The 22008-nt window shown below is 43.0% G+C and overlaps 1 protein-coding gene across 3 annotated transcripts in view; it reads right to left on the reverse strand.

Annotated features, from left to right (window-relative positions):
• Positions 1–22008, reverse strand: part of KIAA1671 (KIAA1671 ortholog) — a 71021-nt gene that overhangs the window by 41443 nt on the left and 7570 nt on the right. For all 3 annotated transcript variants that reach the window (XM_027689280.1, XM_027689281.1, XM_027689282.1), the window contains 4 exons: positions 7821–7943; positions 5489–7136; positions 4609–4702; positions 351–3560 (listed from right to left, as the gene is read on the reverse strand). In XM_027689280.1, the coding sequence (XP_027545081.1) occupies positions 351–3560; positions 4609–4702; positions 5489–7083 (4899 nt within the window). In that variant the 5' untranslated portion in view covers positions 7084–7136; positions 7821–7943. The remainder of the gene's footprint in view (positions 1–350; positions 3561–4608; positions 4703–5488; positions 7137–7820; positions 7944–22008) is intronic.

Below are 22008 nucleotides of genomic sequence, written 5' to 3' on the forward strand. Positions count from 1 at the left end.
AATAACTTCTTTTCAAGTAAATATAAAATTGGAGAGTTAACAATTTAACATCCCAGGTTCATAGCATTAACAATATAACAAACACACGTCTTAAAGTTTTTTCAAGCTTTCCATGGAAACATCAATAAATATTTATAGACTTACACCAAAAATCTGGTCATTTAATACAACACACATTCCTCAAGAAAACAGAACCCAAAAGGAAATGAACTCCAGTGAAAAGTATGAACCTGCTCCCTTGCTGCAGAGTCACAGCTGGTGCTGAAAAGTGCTACGAGACACAAGAAAGGCTTTAATAAATAAAGTTCAGTTTCAGTTACAGGAAACACTTTGACATCATTTGGAAATACCTTTTTATCTTCATGGAAGAACAGTTCTGATGGAGCTGACACCTTGTGTTTCCACCCATGATCCACACTTTCCAGGGGGAAGCTCTGCCTGGACTGATGGAGATCCTTCCTGCCCCTCACTTCCTGCATCAGTGGCAGACTGTCTCTTCCTTGGCGGCATTTTTCTGAGTAGGATCGTCTCAAATCCGGGGGTGCTGTTCCAAACCCAGACGTGTAGCTCCTCCAATCAGTTTTAATCTTCACACTGGAAGAGCTGCTCTCACACGTCGCCTTATTTGCGCTGTCTTTGCTCCTCAATGTGGAGCTCCTCACTACGTTTTTGCTCCAGTCACCCTCTGGAGACACCTCCAAGAACTGTTCTTTTGTCACCAACCTTTTCTGTAAAAGCCCATCATCTGCCTTTATGGACAACTTGGAAGCAAAATTGGCTTCCAGCCTCTGGTCTGTCCCCACTACGTTTACAGGCTGTACCTTCTCAATTACGAATTTTGGACTCTGATTCCTGGAGGTTAAATTCACTTGCTCGTCCTCATCCACAATGAAAGTTTTCTTCCTACTGAATTCCACAGGTGAATTTACAAACTTCTCTGAGAAGAAGATGCTGGGGTTTCCCCAGTAAGGAGGGCTGAACTTTTTGTCTTTGGACTTCGGCTTATCAAAGTCAGGGCTACGTAATTCCAGTTTCTCTTTGCTCTTTTCATTTAGAATTAGTTTTTCTGGCCTGTGCTGCTCTTCTACACACTCACCTGGTTTGTTACTAACAGAAGAGTGATCTGATCTACTCTTCCACTCATTCCAGCTGTAGGAAAGACTCGTCCTATCAGACACATTTCTTTTGTTCTTTGATTTCTCCCTACTCAATGAGCTGAGATCTTCAGAGAGCTTATCCTGAACTTTACTGGCCTTGGCTGACTCTTCTTTATATTCTGCCATAAGCGCATCAATATCGAGAATTTGGGATCTGTAACTATCCTCAGCCCTCCTGACAGGTAAATCAGGATTATTTTCACTCCTTTTCTGGGGGCCTGGTTCAGTGTCTTTACGTACCTGCGCTGACCACGGGGGGGACCGGGGTTCATGGGAAGAGGAGACTTTCCTTCTGCTACTTTTGAGATCAATTTGAACTGTGTTTTCCAGGTCCTGTTTTAACAGGAAAGCATCAACGTCTATAATTTTCTCTTTAGAATGATCCAGACCTTTTTCATGATGCTGTTGGTTATCCTTCCGAGACACGTGAAAATTACCAAATGCAACGTTTTTGGATAAAACAGCATCTTTGTTGTCTTCCTTGACCCAATCCTTGCTAACATGCACTTCCCGGGAGTCCTCTCTGCAAGTTGTACTCATCACATTTTTATTTGGTTGCTGCAATACAGGTTTGGACCTTCCTGGAAAAACAGGGTCCAGATTAATTGCTGCTCCCCCACTTGAACTGGAAACTGTATTAATTTCACTTGCACTGGGAGCACCAACAAAGCTTTTCTCTTTTTTGATACCAGGAATCTGATAAGTCACTGCAAAAAAAGTTGCCTTTGGCTCAAAGACAGAACTCTGATGTTTCAAGTAATCATCAGAACTGCCAAGAACAGCCTGGTTTGCCTCACTCCCTTCCAGCCCTTCTTTGATATTTTTGTTTCTCTTTTTAAGTGAATCCTCATCCAACTGCAATAAATCTGTCCGACTCAGCCTCTTGATATTTTCAGGAGTGAGCCACACAACTTCTTCTGCCTTGGCCGACTCCTGAGGCAAGGTCCTCCTCCTCCACCTTTCAGAAATCTTCAAGTCAGAAACGCTACTTCTGCTTCTCCTGACTTTCTCTTCTGGATCTGTTACTCTGAGTTTTTCACTGTTTTCAGGAGCTGCACTAGCCAAGCTAAAGTCTCGCTCTTTGAAATTAAAGTCCAGACTTTTCCTTAACCCAAAGGCCCCAGATTCCTCTTTATTTATGGTTTGTACTTTTGCATCAGGATGGTGGCTACTGGAAGGTTTAAAAAATTGTCCACCTGAAAGCCCTGAGGAAGAATGGGCCCCGTGTTTACTCACACTCGTTGAAACAACTTCATGATCCAGGTTGGTTCTGAATTCATAAATGTCTGTCCCACCTGCCCGAAAACTCCTTTTCTCAGAAGAGCATTTCACCACATTAGACTTCTCTGGTTTATCTATGGAAGAGACTTCACTCTTATCACTTCTAATTTCAGAATGTAGCTTGTTTACTTTCTCATTAATTCCCAAAACTTTACTTTTGTTTGTGGAATAAGGTATTTTCTCAGTTACTATTAACAGAGAATCAGGTTCTGTTTTATCAGAGTCCTTTTTCTGTTCAGGTAAAGTGCATTCACTGGAGAGAAAATCATTAGGTTCTCTCAACACAGCCTTGCTTGTAAGAACTTTTACCTCTCTAGCTTCTGAAACAACAGTATCTTCTTTCAAGTAGAGAGTGTGACTACTTGCCCTCACTGACTGTCCCGTGTGTCCAACATTCTCATCAGTTTTATTCTCTTTCACAGATGATTTTCTAGCTCTGAGTGTCATGGCCTTTTTCTCAGGAGCCATTGTGATGGCTTCACTAAGAGCCCTTTCCCCACATGTCTGAAAGACTTCATACCTGGGCTCTATTCGTTGGTAAATTAGAGACTCTTCTGCATTTTTAGCAGTGGGTTTTTCACTTTTCTCAACCAAAGATTTTTCTAAGAGAATCATTTTCTTGTCTTCACTTGAACAAGCTGGTTTGCCACTTTTCTCTACATCTGCTGTGTGTTTGGATGAATCAGATGGCTTGTAATGCTCCTTCTTTGCAGTGGTAGTTTCCTCCCCTTCTCCCATCCACGATCGTCTGCTGGGCCCCAAAACCACCACGTCTTGCTTTGCCTCAGGCTCCTGGTTCCTTTTCAGTGCAGCATCAGCCCCAGAGTGCTCAACAGCAACGCTGTGTCTCTGCACATTGTGCTCAAACATGGTGGCTCGGACAGTTTTAATGAAAGGCTTTTCCAGAAGTGCTGGGTTTAATTTTTTTTCAAAACTGCTTGTGAACGAGACAGAACTTTCACTTTGCTGAGAGAAATGCTGAGCATCCCCGAGGAAGCTTCCTTTCCTCTCCAGCTGATCAGGTGTATTGGTTATCTTTGAAATCTGCCGGGATTTCCAAGGCTTCCCAGTAACATGTGCTTCTGTGAAATCTGTGCCTTGTGCAACCTTCAGCTCTTTACTCTGGAATGAGAAAATACAACAGTTCAGTTTATTCAAAGATGTACAATAAAGTTTACTGTAAAACTTACTTGCACCTACTCCGTGCGACACAGGGAATCAAAGAATACTAGAGGTCTTACAAGAGTTGAATGTTCAAGAAAAATTTAAAATTTAAAACTTGGAGTTGACTTCAGATTCTCTTTAAAAAGCTGAAGAATGTCAGAAAATTAACACTGAAGACATTTATAAAGATTTTTAACTCTGATTTATATTATTCTAGGAATTCAGGGGAATTTTTTTAATCTTACTTTCTTGTCTTCCATTAATGAAAGATTTCCTTTTAAAAAAAAATTGCTCTTCTTGAAAATAACACTAAGCTACAGAAACTTTGCACCTGTAGCTCCTAAGATATTCCTATCTTAGACAGGAAAAAAGCACAGTCACGAGAACTCACAACAAAACAACCTTAAACTACTTTAAATCTCCTCTACTAAGAAGTGTCAGCAGAGAAGTTCTGTTTTGAAACACCGAGGTGTTGCTTAGAAACAAAGAGAGCCTAAAGCTTCCACAGCAAATCATCACTTTCCCTGGAACGCTCTATTGTCTAAACTGCTCAGGTTATTGTTGTTGAGGAGACTGACATGCAAGGTCCAGGCTGTGATTAATCAGGAGCTGCGACTCGGATGTAGGAATGCATGATCCTAATGCTCTGCTTGGAGAAAATAAAGAATAATCACAGCACAAACCCACCACAGCCACAGGTGATTCACTGCATGGTTTCATGGGTTAGAATTCTTTAAGAATAGTACATAAAATCCTTTTCCCTCCATACCAATCATACATTTAGCAGTGTGCACAATGAACTTTACCAGCTCAGCAAACATGATACTCCTGTACTTTACTGGTGTGTCCTAAAGACAGACTCACACCAGTAAACCCACTGGGATTGTGTCAGTAATAAAACTTTCAATACGCATTTAAAAGTCACTGATTGATAAAGCCACACAGAACAGGACAGCCCTCCCAGTGCAATCCCAGCTGGAGCCCACTCACTGTGCCACTTCCTTACTTTTGGATTTTCCTGTGTTTCATGGATAGGGTCAGTTCTGGCTTCAGCAGGTTTCTCAGGCTTTGCTTCACTGCTTGATGTTGGACTTGAAAACCTAAAGCAAAAAACTTGTATTACTTCTTTAGTCCAGTCAGTCAGTGAGCAGGTTCACTGCTCACCAAAGCAGACTGGTAGAAATTCTCCAACAAATTTCATTTCTTAAAGGAGAAACATCACTGTTTCATAGAAAGTTGCAGTATTTGCTGGCTTAATTGTATCTAGACCAAAGGATTGTTGTCCCAAAAAGCTGTTAGTTATGCAGCCTATTTTATAGTAGAAAATTCAGAGATACATAATGAACTATAGCACCTCTTGTTGACAAGGTGGTGATCAGTCAACAGTTGGACTTGATGATCTTGGAGGTCTTTTCCAACCTCAATGATTCTGTGAAAAGAGATGTTAATCTCATGCCTCAGTTAAATTTATTTATTTTGATCCCAACAGTGAAATCAGACTCCTGCCTGCCTGAAATCCTGACTCCCCATACCGCTGTCAGGAGGACCATTGTTTTGCCTTCTCCCCAGTCTGTGAGCTGGCAGTCCACAGGCTCACCTCAAGATTGTAAAATGCAGGAAATGTTAATCATGGATCTACAGTTACAGCTGCATGCAAAGGCCACAATATTGGCAGATTTATTTATTTCTTTTAGTTGTCAGAGTATACTTCATTAATTTTTCACTCTTTTCGGGTACGAAAAGGCAGGAAAGGGGCTCAAGAATAACAGTACAACGAACTACATTTAGTGGAAGCCAAATGATCAGTTATTTACTGGACTGAGAGAGCAAGTTTTACTGAACGACATGAAGTTAAGAGGATTAAACAGAACTTCTCTGCAACTTACAGCTTTGTGAGGTCTGCGGAGAGCGGCCGTGACTGCGGTGACCTGCGCGGGTTCCCCGCCCTAACGTCGGCGTTCTCTGCTGTCAGCTCCTTGATTCTCTGCTGGATGGTCACACACCTGTTCTCCTTCTCGGCACTTGCTGGGAGAAGCTCTGTATCTACTGTGGGACTGGGATTTTCTGAAGTAAACAAACTAATGTGTTTTTTGACACTTCCTCTTAAGATATTACTCTCTTTTTCCGAGGAAGCTGCAGGGCTTTCACAGCCTAGAAACGTGTACGTTTCCTTCTGATCTGCCCTTTTCCCCCCCTTATTAGTTCTGCTTTCACTGGTTGTTTCAGGGCTCCTTTCAGAACTGTGCAAGTTAGTAGTTATTTCTGGGTTTGTCTCAATTTGTTCACTTTTAGATTTAAGTTTTGTTTCCCACATGTATTTCCCATTATTTAGGATGCCAATGTCCTGACTACTGCATTTCAAATTTGTTTTAGAAGAACTGCTTTTATTAAATTCAGTTTCTTCGGATTTTGGCCCCATTTCAGACTGATCATGACAACCCACATCAGTAAAAGTAATTATGGACATGTTTTCCTTGCTTTCATGGGATGAACAAGTCTTCTTGCAAGAAGAAAGATCTTTATGTTCAAACTTGGCTGTCAGGTCCATGGACAAAGGCCTTGGTTTTCTAACCCCAGATTTCTCCGTGGGAGATTTTTCCTCAGAAGCTTCTGCAGTGTGATGCTTTTGATCTCGTAAGGATTCCAGAAAAATAGCAGACACTGGTCTATGTTTTGCCCTTTGCTGGACATCAATAGAGAAATCAACTTTATTGTTAAGATTATTTGCATCATCACTGTTTTTCTCCCCCGGGTGAACTTCACGAGCATCTTTTTTTTCCCCAGTTTTGAGGGAGTTCCAAGAGACAGGTCTGAGACTGGAGGAAAACGACATCTGCCTATGGACAGATCCTTCAGGGTTCCTGGATGTCTCGGATGGTTTCTCCAGCTTCACACTGCACTGAAGGTCCTTTGTCTGCAGAGCAGCAAATCCTCTGCGGTCCTGAGCCCTCTTCTCCTGGGCCAGGTTGACCTTGGCCTGTTCTGGCCCCACTGGCTCGAACAGAATGACCGTGTTGGCACTGGGCCCAGTGTAGAAAGTCATGTTTGTGACCACGTCACCGTCAGGCTGATTTTCAGTTTCGATCACTTTCTGATCTACCAAAGGAGGAACATTTCCACTGAACACCTTCACAGATGACGTTTCCTCAGTGGCCTTTCTGATCTGACTGCTGGATCTGAAAGCTGGGACAGGGGGTTTAACATTTGCAAAAGCTTCTGGAGGCTTCTCTTTAGAAAAAGGCTTTGGGAAAAGTCTCGGCCTCGATCCCAGCGACGGCATCGTTGCGGATCTCAAGGAACTCCCAAACTTCTTGTTCTCTTCGAGAGTCAGGGATGCTGAAGCCTCCTTGGCCTTGTTGCTCGCATCCGAAAGCACACTGACATACACACGCTGCGCCTTGTCCTCGCTCCGGAGCTCAGTCAGGTCAGGGACTGCCGTCAAAGACGCCAAAGGAGAACTTATTTCTACTCTCGTTGCCATAGCTGGAATTACACATCCAACAGAACTGAAAAACTCCAACAAGGAAAAAGAATCTGCAAAAAAAAAAGAAAAATGCAAGTATTGATGCAGAGTCAGCATGAAGATCAAATATCATCATTCTCATTTAAATTCAAGAGGAAGCAAACTCATATCAAGGTGCCTTTCAGAGATGCTGTTTCCAGAGTGTATCACGCTGAAAGACATAGTGTTCCTTTTCCTTTAAAAAACAGCAAGAAGCACCATTATTCACTGATTTGGCCCAACAACCAAATAAATCACAAATCCTGCAAGAGCCTCTGCACAGCACTGAGTCCTATTGGTGGAGTACATTTTAAAGGCTGAGACACTTAAAAATAAATGAATTAAGTTATTTTTTTGAAGCAGAGGTCTCAAGAGAACTTGTGGACTCCCTATCCCTGGAAGTGTTTAAGGACATGTTGGATGGAGCTTTGAGCAACCTGGAAGGTGGAAGGTGTCCCTGCTTATGGCAGGATTTGAACAATATGAGCTTTAAGGTTCCTTCCAACCCAAATCATTCCAAGATTCCACACTGATGTACAAATGTCAACTCTTTACAACATAAGCAGCTGGCCAGGTGCATTGAGTGTATACTTTCAAACTGCCAAAAATATCAGGATTAGTGTGACTGAAGGTGTTATTTGTTATCTAATAGCCAAGGCCCAGAACTAAACAATGCAAATAAACATAATCCTACAAATCCCCACTCTCCCACTTACCATAATTTGCATTTGCTGCTGCAACCAACCCATGGGGCCCGAATCCTTTCTCATAGTGACAAGAGCTCTGTCACATTAAGGACAGGAAAGGCAATCACTGCAGAGACACTGCCCAGACCTCACCTGCAAATAAACAGAGCTCAGAGTCAGGTGTGGCACATACCCAGACCTACACAGGTAATGCTATGGAGACAAAAATCAAGAGCATTTTAAAGAAAAAAAAGCTGGTTCCCAAGTCACCTGATGGAACTGTAAAGCAGAAAAATGTTTATTTTTCAAATAGTTACTAAAGAACCAACAAGAAAATACCACTAAAATGTGTAACAGAAAGGTGAAGGGAGAATAACTCAACAGCAGACATGCTAAATCTGAACGCAGTTAAAACCACATTTCAGAGATACTGCTTGCAAATCCAAGTGCTGTCAATCACTGGTTAAACACAGAGCTCTGCATTACTATAATCTCAATTACTGTAATTTACTTTCTATTGCAAAGCTCCTTTCTGGGACAGCAGTCTGTGAGGTGCTACCTGAGCAGCTGACCTGCAAACGGCTGATTTTCCATCAAAATGGGACTTTTACCATGACAAAGCAATTTTCTCCAATATCTCGCCAGCAAACACAGGAGAAGAGCTTTGGCTCTAATTAAATTCTTCCTGCAGAGTTAAGGGAAAACCTGAAGTAATTAGAATTTCAGCTAGAAGAAGTAACCTGAATTTTCCTGATAAAAAATATATTTAAATTTGCAGCAGATGTGGTGGCTAGGTAAGGTTAGATGATTTTTTTCCTTTAAAAGATGTCATACTCTTCATTTTTAGGAAATTTATGCAGTATTTTGTAGGCAGGGGCTCAATTTTATGTTGCTACCCTTTTGTCTCTTTTGGGCAGCCTTTGCAAGGGCACTTTTGGACACTTCTCACCAGCCCTATTTTGGTGTGAATTTACCATATAAATATACTTATTTGTAGATTCTGTATGGAGCTCCCTGCGTGTGACTATTAAAGAATCCAACCAGGATCTTGCCTTCCTGGATCTGCAGTCTGCAGAAATGGTTATTTCACCTTCAGCTTCCCTTGACCAGACTTAGCCCACACTGGCACTGAAATGCAGGGATTTATTTTTGTCCCTGTTTGTGCTCCCTCTCTCAGGCAGGCAAATGAACTCCGCTCACCTTGCCTGTTCCCTTTCATCTTCCAATCCACTTGGAGTTCTGTCTCAACCACTTATCCCCGATGCCATCCCTGACCTCGCCAGTCTGAAATAGCCACTAACCCAAGCAGCTTATCCACATCAATCTGTCCCTTCCACAATCTCACAGATCTTCATGGAATCTTCCTCCCTCTCCCACTCCTTATTCTAAGAAATGCCACCAAAATCCGATTAAAATGCTCTCACATTCCAAGGATGCAAAGGTTTGGGAGGTGCTCTGAAGGGAACAGAATCATTGCTGGGAAGAGGGCAGTGCTCACAGGCAATACTGCAAAGGGAAAAAATCCAGCTGTAGAAACAGCATCTGTCTTGCAGTACCTGAGAATCAGTTCCCTCCTATCATTCTGTAGTTCCTTTTCTTTGGAATAGAAGAAGGGAGCACAGAGCTTCTTAAATGGACTAAAACTTGATCCTCAACGGAACGCAGGGCAGTGAATATACAATGAGAGACCTAATCCTGGCTAACAGTGTGCAACACTTCTCCAGCCAACATTCCTAACCCACAATTTACCCCTTCCTAAGTTTCATCACACTCCAACTTTACAGGACCCCATTTTTCCCTACATAATCTACTGAAGTCAGTTTTCAGGTTTTAAGCTCAGATACCCTGTAACAGATACAGGGCCCAAAGCAGACGAGTATTCGAGAAAGAACAAAATATTTCGGGGAAAAAATAATCACCCAACTTTGAAAACTAAAAGGCTTCTGTGATTTAAAAAGTACATTTGATAAAGAGGAATCATGTTATCAATGCCACATATAATATACACTGAACATCATATCTTGCTTTTGAAGCATCTCAGTTTAGACAAACCTACTTCTCTCTAATAAAATATCTCTAGTTAAGCTGGCAATGTACAAAATTTTGGGCAATTGAAAAAGATCAACCGTAAACTTAATTGCAGGAGGATTTCAGATGCTATTAATATTTAGTAATACTACTGTAATCGTACTACTACAGTTGTAAATCCCTCATCATCAGCTACAACCTGTTGTTCCCTTCCCTGACCTCCTCTGCCTGGGGACAGTGGGCCAAGCTGCCCCTGCTGCCATGTCCTGCTGCCCCTCTGTCCCCTGCTTGTCCCCATCCCATGTGCCAGATCCCCCAGACCCCCTTGTCCCCTGTTCTGGGCACTGTTTCTCTTTGTGCTGCCCAAGCTGTGCCCTCGCTCCCCTCAGCTGTGCTGGGGCGTGTTCTGTGTACACAAATCAAATTATAAATGGCACTGAAATTCCTTCTGAAATACTTCCTGTTTTAACAGAAACTCTGGCACATCAAGGGATGGCTCTTCTCTGCTGCTCCTCTTCCTCAGCTTCCAAACACCTGCAACTGGGATTTTTCCTGGGCCAAGCTGAGCCACCACAGGGGTTTATAGAGATGCACAGGCAAATACTGCTCCAGGCTCCTTCAAGCCTTCAAATCTTAATGCCCTGAGGTGTTGTTTGTATTTTTAATTAAAAGATCTATCATTACAAAGGATATTAACATTGTTAATTAGAAATCAAAATGGATTATTCACTTCACAGGGTTATTTTTGTAAAAAATCACACGGGAAGGGCTTTACTCAAAACACACCCTTGTTGCTGGCACTTGCCCACCCTCCACACACAACTATTATTTACATCACTTCTAATTCCTTTAAGCCTATTAAGGCAACAGCAGCAGCCTGCAGATAATTTTTCCACCATGAATCACGTGATTATTGCCGACTTCCTCGCTCATAAATAAGAACGTTTAAAATGACACAAAGCAAAATCATCTATAATCTGTCCCTGAACCTCACAGCAGATAAACAAGTCCATCTGTCTTCTCTAAGGATGGAAAGCATAAAAATTGCACAGAGAAAATCTCTCTGCTATTAAAAAAACCCAAACACACAAAACCCAAAAAAAACATCAAAAATCCAGTTTATTACATGGAAACCATGCAGAAAGCCTGGCTCCAGCAGTGAACATCCATGGCTGTTTGCACTAAGAATACTCCATAGAAAATTACCAAACACAAAGTTTTTCTTCTTTAGACACAACTTTATCAGCAAATCTGCTTCCACTGTACAAAACTTGCTCCCTTACTGTGTAAATACAGGAAGAGATTTGTATAACTACAGCTATTAACAGCTCCTGAAAAAAGAGTTTAGCCCATGACTATGGTTGGGAGGTTGAAAATGGGTGGTCTGTCATGTTCCTTCTAACTCAAACTATTCTGCAATTCCAGAATTCTTCCATATTCCCCTGCCCTACAGGTTTTCCCTGGCATGAACCACAGGAGCTACTGGGAACAGATGACCATAAACCAAGGTTTATTTCATCCCTCCTGCAAAAGGGATGCCCTGCTCTTGTAAATGATTCAGTCTTTAAAAATTGTTTTCTTCTCTCTTTTCTCCTTCCTGTCCTCACTGCCCATACCCTCGGATCAGCCCACAGCAGTCCCTGTCAGTTCTCCAAAGCAATCCTCCTGCTGCTGGTTCCTACACTTGGAGAGATGCTGATGGGATCTGCTCTGTTAATTCTTATTTAATCCAATCACTTACTGGGCACGTACAAGGAACAGAATAACTTGACCACGAGTGTGAGCACTGACAAGAGCATGACTTACTACAGCACAATCAAAATAACACAAAGAGGGGGGAAAATGCCTTTCCTGAAACGTTTATAACCAAGTAGATCATGTAAGTAATTCAGTAAAAAACAGGCCTTTTCTATTCTTGGGCTTAAGCCTGATTCACATTATTATTCACTGCAATGGGATCCATCAGTTGTATTTAAGAGGACATTCGAGGTCTCTCAAAGATTAACATGAATACTGTCATACTGGCTCTAATTCTTAAAAGTATCCCCAGAGAAATTCATTCACAAAGTAAAAATAAAATGCATTTAAGTTATCTTTTCCCAGATTCACAGTCAGAAACTCAGTTCTGCTTCTCAATAATCAAAGCCAGGAGGTTGAGAACTAAAACTACATATTCCAAATTTCACAAGCCAGGTACGACCTGCAAAGCCCCATAGACCATTAATATTAAAATTCCAAAGCACTGCAAAATTTAAAACCTCCTTTCTCCATTCCCCACGTGCAGGTCTCTTGGAAGCCTCTAATGCTTTTCTTTTAAAAAAAGGACACTGTTCTTTTGGACACTACAGTCCAATCCCAGCCCAGGGATGAAATTCTCCACTCTGACATTTCCTCCCACTGAGAAAAGATTAGCGTTTGGTTAAATGAAGTGTCCATCCTATAAATAGCAGCATTTACAAGCACTTGTAAACCTCTAATTGCTCCTGCCAGAACAATTGCATAACAATCATCACCTGCCAGAGCTTCACCCAGATCCAGCCGCACTGAAGAACCAAAATATTTTACACAACGCCTTCCATTAAGTGCTGCCATCTCAGTACCAGGGTGAGAACTTTACACCTTGTATTTTAATCTGCACGCTGCAAAGGTCAGGCAGTTAAAAGGGGTAACAAATTATAGAGCTGCAGCTTCAGTAATTCAAACTGGCCCCACACAGCCACAACATTTGCTTATTAAAGCAAAAATTCAGTATTAAAAACTCTGGCTTGTCCATGTAATGGTCAACATGAATCTAAGCACATTCCTGATGCAGAAGGACAATGAGCTGAGACAGGAAAACAGCGTGAGGGTGATGAGGCACCACCACATGTTGCCCAGAGAAGCTGTGGCTGCCCCATCCCTGGAAGTGTCCAAGGCAAGACTGGACGGGGCTTGGAGCAACCTGGGATAGTGGAAGGTGTCCCTGCCCATGGCAGGGGGTGGAATGGTATAGCCTTTAAGGTCCCTCCCAACCCAAACCTATCTGGGATTCTATGATTAATGATAAAACACAATTCAATAGCAAAATGCAACTGTGTGTAATTGAGACAAAACACACCATGACGGCTGCGGGGCACAGGGAGTCATCCTCCATATTTCCTTGAATTTGTGAGGCAGAGATGAGTCTGGAAGGAATGACTTGGGAAAAAAATTATATGTAATAGTCTGCTTCCACAGTGTCAGCCACTGCTATTTTCATAACAATGTCTGTGTCACTTATGAGACGTAACCAAACAGGATCAATGTAACAAAAGGGGCGGATCGCTTTAAAAAGGTCCACTTTGTGACCATAGATTTATTTTTGATTACCCATTTTTTGGGTTTTAAGATCCGGAAATTTCTGCACTCTAAGTTTTGGGGGCAATGACCACCATCCTATAGAAAATTCAGGGCAACTAATTCTCTGTCGAGATCCACTTCGCCCAAGCCTGACTCTTGGCTGAAGATTTCCTCTTTGTACACCATGTTCTTCTCAACAGAGATTCCCCCAAGAGCACAGGGAATAACAGCACACTTGGCATTTCCTTCGACCTGCACAACTGCCTCATTACATCCCACTCCTCCACAATTTCCTTCTCTACAACCCTCTCATTGACAGTTTCACAGGAAACTCTTTTGCCTTCCCAGTTTTACAGAGGGTTTAATTTGTTTGAAAGTCCCCTGAGCCCGCGGTAGAACAACTCCAACCAAAGGAAAAATGCTTTGAAATCTTGGTGAATCACCATTTTTTGGTACCAGAAGCTGCACATCCTCACCCTCCTGCGTGAATCATCTCTTACTTCCAGCCAGCATCCCACATGAGGGATTCCACCCAGCTCATTAGTGGGTGGGTATTTTCAGAAAGTCCAATTCTTCTGGCAGTTGAAATAGGGAATAAAAGCAAAATCTTGATTTCTGCCAGTAGAAGATGACATTCTGCAGGACAACATGAATTATGGGATAAGGCTGAAGTGAGGCTAAAAGCGTGTTTGTGCGGAAGGTCGGTATTCCCAGCAGGCCTCTGAGTGCTGTTTTGTTTGCTCCTGTCATCAAACCTTTGCTTTTTGTGGTCAGCTGCAAGTCCTGCTAATGTTCTTTTAGGTTTTATCCTTGTAAACGCATTTCATCCACAAACAAGACCTGCAAATAACCTCCCCATCCAGTTCAGCAGGAAAAAAAGACATTCCAGAAACAACTGCATTGCGTGCCAGATGAAATATTAATGATCAGGTTTGGCTACAAGCAAGAAAAACTGAAAAAAGATAAAGAAGTCAAATTAAGGCTCTTCCAGGAAGATGTTTGGTCATTTCAAGGAGAACTTTATTCTATCTGCAGCTCCCAAAGGTCAACAGGGTCATGTCCTGGACATATCGCAGGGTGGAGACTTCAATTTGCAACCTGACAAATTTCTCCTAAAACTTTTTCAGAATTATCATAAAACTTTCCCCTGGTTAACTTTAATGTGGTCTTCTTGTTGCAGGAAGCTTAACTTCACTTTCAACTGTATTTAAAATAAATTTTGATTAGAGTAAGTTTTTCTGCACAGATTCTGAAGGAACTGGGTTAAATCCCTGGCTGTGTCTTTTTCATATTCTTATGCTGCATATCCTGAATACGATGGCATTAATCACACACTATTTTATTTATACCTCCTTTGAGTGTACGGTCTCCATGACCTTGCTTTAGAAAGGTGAAGTTTGGTTCATTATTGTTTGAGAAATACATCAGGAGCTACTGATCCCTCTGACCTCGGGCAGGCGGCGCCTTCCCAAAGCCCCCAGAGTTGAGGCAGGGCTGTGTTTCTCCAGAGGCTCCACCTTTGGGTGGGAATACTCTCATTTGGCAGGACACCATGGACACAGCTGAAGGAGAGCAAGGAGATAGATGAGCCAGCTGCAGCACAGACAGAAATATGGGATTGAAAAACAACTCTGGTATTCTTCTCTTTGATACTCCCCTACACAATACCATGCTTGGTACCATGTTTCAGCAGTAAAGGGAGCTTAGAGACCACCCACACCTGGAAATATTGACTGTAACTGTGCATATTTCCCATCCTCTTGGCAGCAAGGGAAGACTAAGGAGAACTGTCTCCAATCTTAGGGCTGACAGGACATAGATATCACCACTGGATTTTCTGTTTCACCCACTGTACTTGCTGCCTTCAGAGCTACCAGCTGCTGCAAATGCTTTAAAAGCAGCAATTATACGACTGGGACACAGTTTCCTCCTCAAACACTGGTGAAAACTACATGGTCACTGACATCAGAACTACTTCATGGAGCAAAGGTGAAGTTAAAATGCCCATCAGAACACCCTGCAGTGAAAGCCCTTGACGAGCCTGGCAGCCAGTGTGGAACCAGGCAAAGCCCATGAGAATGGGAGGAGGTGCAGCACTCCCACGGGAGATGGGGCTTGGCTGACCCGACAAGGAATGCAAGTCAAAGGATCGAGTGAAGCAGATCCGTGGGCTTTGGTTTATTAAAAAAAAATCCACCTACTCATTACAAAAATAGGCAAGTGCCTTCACAGCACTGTGAAGCTTCAGAAATAAACCTTAGCCATGGCCCTCTGCCCCCAGGCAGGAATCGGGGGAAGGGATCGTTTCATATAAACCGAGCCTCTGAAGGTCACTGTACCACAGAAATAGCACGAGGTGAGATGACATTTCCTGCTTGCCTTCATGCCCAGCAGGTGCTTTTGTGTCAGAAGGACAAAGCCTGTAATCCTCTGATCTGCCTCCTCAAATTCTAACAGGATTTCCAGCACTGGAAAACACATTTGTGGCCTGGTACAGTAAACCAGCTTCAGAAACTACAAGCCCAAGCTGGTCTGTGATTGATGTGGAGTTGCCAAGACTAATTTATAAATGCTGAGCCTTTATACATTCATCTGAATGATAAAAAAGGAATTAAGGCATTGCCATACAGAGAAAAAAACAAAGCAGTTTCATCCAGACTTTAAGGAAACCTGAGGCTACTGGCCTTACAGCACTACCTTGAACACAGTGAGAGATCACCTCAACAGTTTAACCATCTGGAGAAAAAACAAACTCATAAAAGTGCAGGACAAAGGAAACAGAGTGACAGGACAGAAGACCAGAATCATGACAGATTAAAAATGATGTGTGTATATATAACTAGCAACTGACAGCTGTATGTGAGGTTTAAGCTTTAAGATTCATTTGCTTCATCAAAAAGAAAGCAGATTTACAATGCATTCGTTTTATACCTGTACTTGTCTTGACAGACAGATTTGGAAGCTGCACAGTTGCCAGTGAAAGACTCATTCACAAAGAGCACGTGCCACCTGAGAGCAGAGATGCTGCCATAGATTACACTGCTCCTGGGCTTTCACCTGGACAGAAAGAAATCACAGATCACTGACTGGCTCAGGTTGGAAGGGACCACAGTGGGTCATCTGGTCCCACCTCCCTGCTCCAGCAGGGTCATCCCACAGCACATGGCACAGTTTTGCAATAACCGCAGTGAGGGAGACTCCACAGCCTCTCTGGGAAAACTGTCGTTGCGTATTCTCAATACGAACATTTACGTTCTACATCAGCTCTCACAGATCTACCATCATATATCTTCTCTGATGGCTCATTTTCCGCTTGCTATTTTAAAAAATCATATGCAAAAAGCTCTGTGTTCAACAGCTTTGGATTTGGCTGCTAATGACACATTTTCTGTCAATACAGACAATATTGTCTCACAGCATTTTCTCCATTCAGTCCACCCGTCTACCTTTCAGATATTTGATTAGTCATAGCAGAAACATGTAGTCGAGCTCGGTCAACAAGCAACTACACTCGAGCCCAAAATACTTGTACCAGGCACTACTCTAGAAATGAACTGCAGCATCACGGGAGTAAGACACTGATAAACAGAGGGTTGGATGAGGTGATTCCCAGGAACAGATTATTCTGTTCCATGAACAAATCAACAATTTCAAAGCCTACTCCTCTAAGTCATAGCAAACTCTGCCCTAAAGATCGAGCCTGCTCAAAGCTGCAGCCCAGCAGTACCGACCTGTGGAGATAATGATATCTCACTGTTACTGGTGGAGAAGAGAAGCACTATGACAACAGACTGGCAGACCTGGCATTAGTAAAAACACAACTCCATTTCCCAGGCAGGACCTTCATCCTGAGCTGGGTCTGCAGGCACAAGGCTGATGGGCCCCGACAAGCTTCCTTTGTGTGCCAGCAGAAGTGGATCCCAACATTGCTCTCTCAGATGTGTGAACACAGACAATATTTTATGATGGACTATTTTTAACATGTCGTCCCCATAATCCAAAAATATTTGAGGCAAAATGAGAGGAATAGTAGAACTGAAATTGGACTAGGGCTTACATGTCACTGGCGTCAACTCTGGGGGAAACTTCCCAGTGCCCTCATCAACAGCCAGACCACACTGAAAATCCAACCTCAGCCTCAGGTCTGGTTGGCCAACACCTCACAGCATGGACAACGCTGGTTTACCCAGCACCAGGCACGATGCAGGTGAGTTATCTGATACAAACCTTCCTCTGCCCCAGCTCCTGCTCCTACAGCAGCAATTCAAAAGTTTTACATAAAAGATGACCCAACTTTGAACAAGCCCATTATTAATAATCTTAAACTGGAATAATTTTACTCCAGTCATGCCTGTCAGAATACAGATGGAGCCATTAAAACTTATTCAGATTCAAATGCACATGACCCTCAGATTTACAATTTCCACTCACCTCCCATAAATATTGAAAAACCATTGGACTAGCAAGGTGGGTGGATCTATTCTGAGTCAAATAAAATGTTGGTATAAAAGCCAAATACTTCGTGGCATTTATCGCTCCTGGGACAAAATCCCTTATGTCATCCTCTGCTCTACAACAAATGAAATACTGAGACATGAATTTTTTTGCCTCTCAGGTTGTTGCCAATGTTCCGACAGCTCTTTAATCTCTTCTGTGTGTACTCAACACCGGGAGGATCCGGTGCTGCAGCAGGGTGCTACCTCCTGTCAGGCATCAATAAACGGTCCTGAGCTGCACACCGTAAAAAAACCTGTTCTGTCAACAATGTGCCAGAGGAGCTGCTGCTGCTGCCTTGATGATAAGGCTCTTTTTCCTTCAGTGGGCACATCTGGCTTTTCACATATGCAGGAAATAGTTGTTTCCCCCTTTAATGCAAACGCCCACCTCAGAACCACTGGCTGGTCTTGCCAACTTGTACATGTGTTCCTTTTGTTACCTGGGAGCCAGTTCTTCTTATCAGCAATCCACAAAGGAGCTTCCCCTTCCCCCAAAGTGACACAAATGGAACAGAGCTCAGAGGGTTGTGTGTGACTATGAGGAATCAGAGCAGTGACACTGCATTTCTCCCCTTTCTGAACAAAAGGATGTTTAAGCCAAGAACTCTGACAGCAACAAACCTGCACATTTATCATACACTACCTTGTTCTTAAGAAACACAACATTACTCAGCAAAATCAAGGCCTGTAATGAATTATTGATAACATATTATCTAGAAGCTTTATGACTACTAAACAATCCCCTCCATCTCCCTACATGCTTGAGAAAGCACAGAAAGGGAAAAATTGCTGATTAATTGAAAGACAACAGTTCAGGCACTAAAAACATTAATGTATTTATTGAGGGGGGTGAAAGAAAAAAAGAATAGCTGAAGTATAAAAAACCAGCTCTGAAATTCAAACGGTGGTACTGGGAACCTGAGAGTGCCTGGATGTGCACAAGAACTCGTGTGGAACATTCCCACGTCCAGCACATGGACAGGGAAGCCCAGGGAACCCCAAGGGCTGCTCAAACCACAATCACAGCTTTGGCATAGAAGGGCATTTTTAACCACAAGTGAACAGCAGGGATTTTTTAACTTTCTTAAGCACAGAGGCCACAGAAGCACTCTAACACACTAAAATGAAGATAGAAGATAATATGCATAAATGCACTTCAAATGCATGGTAAAGTGTAGAGATCACCTACATTTTAAGGCAGGACAATAATGAGTAGGTGACACAGGCATATTCTGGAGCTCAACAAAAATTAGGAGGAATGAAAGATCACAGGAATGTTCTCACCAATTCATCCAGACCCTTGGCAAAAGTACTCACTTGTCCATGAGCATCCAGACCAAGAAACTTCCCTCAAATCACCCCCACCCAGCCACACTCACACCACAATTACAGCCGCCCTGGCACCTGATCCGAATTTCTCAGGGCATATCCAAGGAAGGGATTTAGTAATCTGAGAATGAACTCACAGTGAACTTAGAAACACCTTTCTGAAGTTACTACAAAGAAGGTTCCTTTGACTGAAATCTGACCCTAAACAAAACCAGGATACACTGAGTTCTCTCTGTCTGCATTGCCCCCACAAAGCCACCCAGCAAAGCATGACCAACTGATCCCGGGTTTAGCTTCACCAGTAACACTGTTGGATACCTCTGGAAGGCACGAAACATGTCCACCGACCTCAAGAGGCACAGTAAGTCTGGCAGCTACTGAGAAATCTGCTGAGCCAACTCCCTTGCTGGCCTTTTTGTTACAGATCTGCAAATTCAAACAGTGGCACAAAGCGGTCATGAAAACAACTGGCACTGCATCCAAGATTTCTGCAGGAGGAATCCCACCCGAGTCAAATCATTTACAGAACAAGAGCCAATCCAATCCAAGGAGCTGAATATGAAGTGTGCTGGGAAAGTGCTGCAAAGTTGGTAAGGGAAATCAAGGATCCACACATCCCAACACCTTTCATGAGACAGCAGCCAGTGGAGAACACTTCAGAAGGGATTTAGGCACAAAATATAATTTCTTTTGATTTTCCAGTAACGTGCAGCTTTGAGACTTGATAAGCCAACAGGAGATACCTGTTTAGTGAAGAAAATTGGTCATTTTTTCATTTTGTTTCATCACGTATGAGCCAACCAGCAAACTATGGACAAACGTCCATGTGAACCACCGGGCACAAACTCTGCCCAGGAATTGCCCTGATCAGCCTGAGTTACCCTTCCCAGAGTCATCAGGTTCAAGAGCCAAAATGTTCAAAAATCAGGGTGAACCAAAAGCAGACAGACAGGATGGGAGAGCTCTGCCTGACCAAACCTGCCCAGTGCTCAGGCAGAGTGTGGCCTGTTTGCTCTGCAGCAAAATGATAAATGCCACAGACTTCGATGCCTAATAAAAGCCAGACCAACCTATTCCAAACACTGTCCTGCACGTTGGTTTAAAGCCAATATTGGTTAAACAGTTACAAACAATCTCCTGTTAATTATATAGTTTAAGATATACACTGATGCCTTAACAAGTTTTTCACTCCAGCCTCCTCCCCAGATGTAAGCAGGAGCAGGGCCGTTGGATCAGCCAACAGCACACTCTGGTCACTGTTTGCAGACAAGTTCTGGTGCTGACTCTCTCTCTGAAGCATTAGCAGCTACGACCCAGCCTTCAGGAGCTCAGACAGCCCCACGCCAGAGCCCATCCCATGCTGACAATGCCACCTGCACTCAAAGCAATGCCAGGGACTCAGAACAGCCTGTTGGCAGGAGCAGCAGAGCAGGAAACCCCCAGACAGCCCAATCTCCAAATGGCGTCCTTCACCTTCCACATGCTCTGAGCAGTTCTGAAGCTCCCAGATGCTCACCTGCCTCATTACCTCCTTCTCCACGCTCCTCAAGACATTCTCAAAACGCTGGGTTTGGGGGCCTCTCCCATATTCACAGGCTTTTTCCATGCTCCCATCAGCAACTGAGTCCTGGTGGAAGCAGTGTCACTAACGGGACACAGGATCTCCAGGGCAGAGCTGCCTCGCAGTGTCCGACTGAGCCAACACAAGCAGAACACGGAGCAGGCCACGGTTTATAAGGGTTTTAAAGCATTAAGAAAAATCCAGACTAGCCCTGGGCAGGAGGTGGGCAGGGAAGCAGGAGTCATCCTGCCCCAAGAACTTGTGGGAAGGCTCCACCTGTCCCGAGGTGTAATGATGCTCCCAGTTCCCGTCCAGCTTCCCAGGGTTATTAGACAGGACGTGACAGACACGAGAGCACAACCATTTCTGGAGCCAAGCTGAACAGAGAAGATGGCAAGAGCTTTAACTTTTAAGTAACCATTTTCTGCATTTTCAAAGGGTACAAGTTTGGAATTAAAGCTGTTATATTTAAAAAAAAATAAAATAAAATAACTCATTGGAACTGAAACAAGAATTTTGGAGACAATCTAAAAAATATACTAAGCAGCTCCTTACAGAGCCAAGCTTGTACAAACACCATCTTAGCCAGCTATAAATCTACAGTGCAAAAAACCTGGATTCCAAATTAACTACTTTCTACATTGCGTGCAACAGTCCATATCAACAAAAACAACACTCTGTGTGATCGTTACTTTACACATATATCATACATACACATCACAAATAATCTCTGAAGATACTACACATACTGGTTAGGAAACAATACTAACAGACATTCCCAGTATTCAAGACCAGGTATGAGAGAAAATGCTCAATACTGTTTGTAAGAGGTGTCAGTACCAGGGCCTGAGTTACACATGTGCTTCAATAAAGTGCCTTTGGAATAGGAAAATGTATTTCATCTTAAACAAGGCTTAAACAAGGCTTCAGCCTCTCTATCGTGGTATTATCTCCTTAAATTTGCTCCTTGTGCATATGCACCAACATGACAGTGACACTATTTGAGCAAATATTTCATGTAAAGAACTTGATTCAAACTGAGATCTGCACACCAGTTTCTTGCATGTGAGTAACAACAGCACACAAGAAAAGCCTCTCCCCATCCAAAACTAACCCTCTGTACTCTGAGCGCAGAGCAAAGGCTCCGATGGAATCTGCAAGCACTGCAGAAGCAAAAGGAAGCGCAATTCCAATATGTTTAACAACTGAATTAGCATAATGCTCACCAGGCAGAAACAGCCTCCCTGACCTTCTTGAAATGCTGACCTCTAACTATTGACGAGCGTTTCCGATGTGCTCTGAGATTCAACCCTATTGAGGAAGAAGTCAAGGAAACATCCCCTGCCCTGTCAAGTTTCAGGAGAGCAGGTCACGCAGGTGGAAACCTCTCTGGCAGCCACACAACGGTGCAGCAACAGTGAGCATCTCTTTCCTGCGAGGTAAAATGTACTCAGGAGAGTAACAGAGACCTGAAGTCCTATTGGAA

Source organism: Neopelma chrysocephalum, unplaced genomic scaffold, assembly GCF_003984885.1.
Source record: "Neopelma chrysocephalum unplaced genomic scaffold, ASM398488v2 Primary Assembly neopelma1_77, whole genome shotgun sequence".
Lineage (NCBI taxonomy): Eukaryota > Metazoa > Chordata > Aves > Passeriformes > Pipridae > Neopelma > Neopelma chrysocephalum.